This window comes from Nicotiana attenuata, unplaced genomic scaffold (assembly GCF_001879085.1).
Source record: "Nicotiana attenuata strain UT unplaced genomic scaffold, NIATTr2, whole genome shotgun sequence".
Classification (NCBI taxonomy): domain Eukaryota; kingdom Viridiplantae; phylum Streptophyta; class Magnoliopsida; order Solanales; family Solanaceae; genus Nicotiana; species Nicotiana attenuata.
The window spans coordinates 314849-319897 of record NW_017671292.1 but is presented as its reverse complement, the minus strand read 5'-3'; the positions used below and the strand labels follow the sequence as shown (position 1 = coordinate 319897).

General features: G+C 39.2%; 1 protein-coding gene across 1 annotated transcript; it reads left to right on the top strand.

Annotated features, from left to right (window-relative positions):
* Nucleotides 1–84: 84 nt before the first annotated feature.
* Nucleotides 85–1084, top strand: LOC109207327 (the record flags this gene model as incomplete). The annotated part of the gene is made up of 1 exon (XM_019370225.1): nucleotides 85–1084. A coding segment is annotated over one exon (1000 nt), but the record flags the coding sequence as incomplete, so codon positions are not given.
* Nucleotides 1085–5049: the final 3965 nt, after the last annotated feature.

Sequence of the window (5049 nt, the reverse complement as noted above, 5' to 3'; positions counted from 1 at the left end):
CAAAGATGCAAATAACCAGATTTTTCCTATAGCTTTTGGAGTAGTGGATAAAGAGAATAATGAATCATATGAATGGTATTTCAGGGAATTAAGAAAAGCAATTGGGATTCGTAATGATTTAATGTTCTTGTCAGATCGACAAAAGGCTATTGCAAATGGAATTGCAAAGGTTTTCCCTGAGTGCTACCATGGAATTTGCATCTATCATTTAGAAAAGAATCTGAAGCAAAGAAGAGTGAGAAACACTGTGATAAATCTCTTTCAAAGTGCTGCAAGAGTATACCTTCAATCAGAATTTGATGACTTCATGTCCCAAATAGCTGCTGTTGATAAGAAAACTTTCAATTATTTGATGGAGGAACCGCCAGGAAGGTGGGCTCGTTCACATTGTCCCAGAAGAAGATATGATATGTTAACAACAAATATTGTTGAGTCAATGAATAATGTTTTAAGACGTTCAAGAGAATTGCCAATTTTAACAATGATGGATTTCATACAAGAAAAATTGCAAAGCTGGTTCTATGAAAGAAGGACACTTGCAGAAGGAATATTCCGTGATATATCAAATTGGGCAGAACCAACATTGGAAGCAAAAATTCAACCAGCTTTTACATTTAGAGTATTGCCCATTGATAGACTCAAATTCAATGTCAAAGAAGGTGGTATGGAATTTATTGTTGATCTAGACAAAAGAGCATGTGATTGTTCTGAATTTCAGCTAGATGAGATGCCATGTGAACATGCAATTGCTGCAATTGAGAGTATACATCAAAAGAAATCGGCCTTTTGCTCAGCCTATTTTTCAAGGGACTTTTGGTTGAAAACGTATGAAGGGCAAGTAAATTCTGTAGGTGATGCAACAACATGGGTTATACCAGACACTATTAAATCAGAAATCACTAAGCCTCCAGATGTCAAAGTACTGCTAGGAAGAAGACAGAAGAATCGACATGTTTCCGGTACAGAATTCAAGAAGGAACCAAGATGTAGTCGTTGCAAAAAATATGGGCATACCAGAACAAATTGCACAAATTCTGCTGTAGTTCATCCTTATGCAAGAAAATATAGGAAAAAAATGATTTAATATATACAATAAACTTGCATTGGCTGATGTAATCCCGAATAATATATATTCAATATTCTTGTTTTTCAAAATAATAATACTGTGTATTTTTTTTTTTTTGCTTCTTGATTTGCTTACAAAAAACCACTATGTCGTAAAAACATAGTGGTTTTACGACATATAACTCCAGTGTATTATAAAGGAAACAAAATATTAAATTATGTAATTCCACTTACTTTTATATTGTCCAGTATATTATACTTGATGTTAGTGGTTATCCTGTTGTAAATTTTGTTTGATTCCAGTAAATTTCACGGAACATGTGCCTTGTATAAGCTTTATCTCCAGTATATTATACTAGTTGAGTTCTTTATTATTAGTCATTTTTTTAGTGATTTTTCATATCCAGTATTAAATACGGGGTTTACTGCTTTAAAATTATATTACTCCAGTGTAACATACAGGAAACAAAAATTGGATGGATATAGGATAAAAAAATCTGCATTATTCTATTCCAGTAGTAATTACAGGATATAGTGGTTTTACAATATAACACTCCACCAAATTATACAGGAAACTAAAAATTAAATTATTTAATTCCAACAAATTGTTCTAATTACCAAATTTCAACTATTTTCCACTTCTCCATTATAATATACTAGATTATGTTCCTTCATGAGTAGCGATTCCAGCATGTACTATAGCAGGTAATAAAAATTGGATGAGTATAGGATAAAAAATCTGCATTATTTCATTCCAGTAGTAATTACAGGATATAGTGGTTTTACAATATAAAACTCCAGTATAATATACAGGAAACGAAATATTAAATTATTTAATTTCAGTAAATTGTTCTAATTACAAAATTTTCAGTATTTTCCACTTCTCCATTATAATATACTGGATTATATTCCTTCATGAGTAGCGATTCCAACATATAATTGTCACGACCCAATTCCCACCCGGATCATGATGGCGCCTCTCGTGAAGACAAGGCCAGCCAACAGAAACAATCAACATTTGCTTTTAACATTTTCTTAGCATAAACAGGTTTAATCCATAAATACTGATTAATCACACGTGCGGAAATAAACGTAACATAACGGGAAACAACCATCCCAAACTCAGCCCGATGATCGGGGTGTCACAAGTCACGAGCTACTACAGAGTTGATGAAAAATATACTACAAGTCTAGAAAACATAGTCTGAAGATGAATAAAATATGCAGAAGATAAGGAAGAAATGGGGCTGTGGACGTCGACAGCTACCTCGTCTCTCCTGGTCCGCCTGGTCTGGAAGGAAATCAGCGCTCAGGTACGAACTCAGAGGTGCCTGTCTCTGCACACATGGTGCAGGAAGTAATGTGAGTACTCCGACCCAGTGAGCAATAAAAATAAATAACGACTGAGAACATGAAATCCCACAAGGGCACAAATAATGCTATCTCAAGCAGCAACTTCAGAATAATAGTAGAAACCAGTGAAAAATAATAAGAAAAACCTTTTTGAAAACAGTTAAACATCAATTATACTCAATCAGTAAGTCAACCATTGTTACCTGACCGGTCAGCCATTGTTACCTGACCAACGCGTACTCCAGTATCATTGTTACCACTGGTCGATCATAGTTACCTGACTGGTCAGTCATTGTTACCTGACCAATCACATTTAACAGTGTCATTGTTACCACTGTTCAATATTAAATCACTCTAGATGGGTACCCGCGCTCACTGTGGGTGTGCAGACTCCGGAGGAGCTCCTACAGCCCAAGCGCTAACAACAAGGCCTGAAAGCTTGAACAGTATCAATACGAGGTCTGAAAGCCTCCTCACCTCACTCATCATGCCCTCACACAAGCCCTCGGCCTTATGTAACGATCCGACCGATCGTTTTGAGTCCTAGCGCTCCGTTCAGCAGTCAGAGGCCATGAACAACTTTATTTCAGGTATTATGACTTGTACGCGTGGTCGGAATTAAGTTTTGGGAAGTCCAGAGTTGATTTGGGAAGAGAATTCTTATTTCGGAAGCTTAAAGTTGGGAGAATGAATTAGGAATGGATTTTTGAGTAAACAACCTCAGAATCAGGATCTGAAGGTTCCAGCAGGTTTGTATGATCATTTCGGACTTGGGCGTATGCCCGGGTCGGGTTTTGGATAACCCGGGAGCGTTTTGGCGCCTATTGTGGAAGTTAGCATTTTAGAAGGAATTTCATAAGTTTGGTTTGAAGTGCATTTCAGAGTTATCGATATCCGTTTGGAATTTCGAGACTAGGAGTAGTTTCGTATGGTGATTCTGGAGTTGGGGGCGCGATTGGAAGTGAATTCGGAGGTCCGTAGGTCATTTTGAAGCCATTTGGCTAAAGATAGAAATTTGAAGGTTTTTGGGAAGTTTGACCGGAGGTTGACTTTTTTTATATCGGGGTCGGAATCCAATTCCGAAAGTTGGAGTAGGTCCGTAATGTCAAATATGATTAGTGTGCAAAATTTGAGGTCAATCGGACGTGATTTGATAGGTTTAAACATCGGAAATAGAAGTTGGAAAGTTCAAAGTTCATAAAGCTTGAACCGGAGTGTAATTCATGGTTTTAGCGTTGTTTGTTATGATTTGAGGCCTCGAGCAAGTCCGTAATGTGTTTTGGGACTGGTTGGTATGATTGGTTGGGGTCCCGGGGGTCTCGGGTAGATTTCGGGTGGCTAACGGATCAAATTTGGAAGTTGAAGAATAGCTGAAGGGATCTGGTATCTGGTGTTTCCGCTTCTGCGGAAATAGGACCGCAGAAGCGGCCCCGCAGAAGCGAAGAAGAAGCCGCAGAAGCGGACGAGGGCGAGGGCAGCCAGGACCGCAGAAGCGACCCTTGATCCGCTGATGCGGAACCGCAGAAGCGGTAGGCTGACCGCAGAAGCGGAAGGCCTGGAGTGGATGGGAGCCGCAGAAGCGGCAAGCGGTCCGCAGAAGCGGGACCGCGGAAGCGGACAGGGTTCCGCTGAAGCGAAAATGCTGGGCAGTAGGCATGTTTTAAAATCGTGAATGGAGTCATTTCTCTCATTTGGTTCATGGCTTGGGGCGATTTGGGGAGCTTCAAAGAGTGGAACTTCGTCATCTATATAAAGGTAAGTCATCCCCATCACTTTTGAGTTAAATACATCAATTATGTATGGATTTAAGCAGGAAAATTAGTGTAAAAATGGAGGTTTTTGGTGGAAACCTAGAAAATGATATTCTTGGAATTCAGCCGCGATTTTGAGTATGGAATTAGGATAAAAATATATATTTGAGTTCCTGAGGTCATGGGTAACCTTTGTCTTCGAGAAATTTTGGATTTCGGGCACCTAGGCCCGAGGGCATTTTGGTCATTTCCTAAGCGGAGTTGGGAATCTGTATAATTTGAATTTCTAACAAGTATTTGAGCATGTTCTCATTAGTTTGTCGTTAATTGGCTAGTTTTGGTGCATTGTGCGTCGGTTCAAGCCTTCGGAAGAATGTTGAATGCCGGTTATGAGTCTTCGGAGCGAGGTGAGTCTCCTTTCTAATCTTGTGAGGGGGAATTTACCCCATAGGTGAAGTAATTGATTATGTGCTCCTATTTGTGGGGGCTACGTACGCACGAGGTGACGAGAGTCCGTGCGTAGCTACTATTATGCTATTGTCCGGGTAGTTAGGACCCAAAACATGTTGCACGTGGATTAATTGTGAACCCATTGGTAGCTCGAATTGTTTAACTCACATCGAATTGGTAAGTAAATTTCTAAAAGGATTAAACTTCATTTCTTAAATTGTTAAAGGGGAATTGGTTTTATTTGAATAAATATTCCCCGATAAGTTCTTATTTGACTGATTGAGCATGTATTTTATGTGTGCCTGCGTCGCATGGATGATTCGCGAGCAGGGTATGTGTTTATTATGGAACGGGCCGAACGCTCGGTGAGAATAGATGCATCTATGGTTCGTGCCGCTCGACCCTCGACAGTGCACAATTTACATTTCTG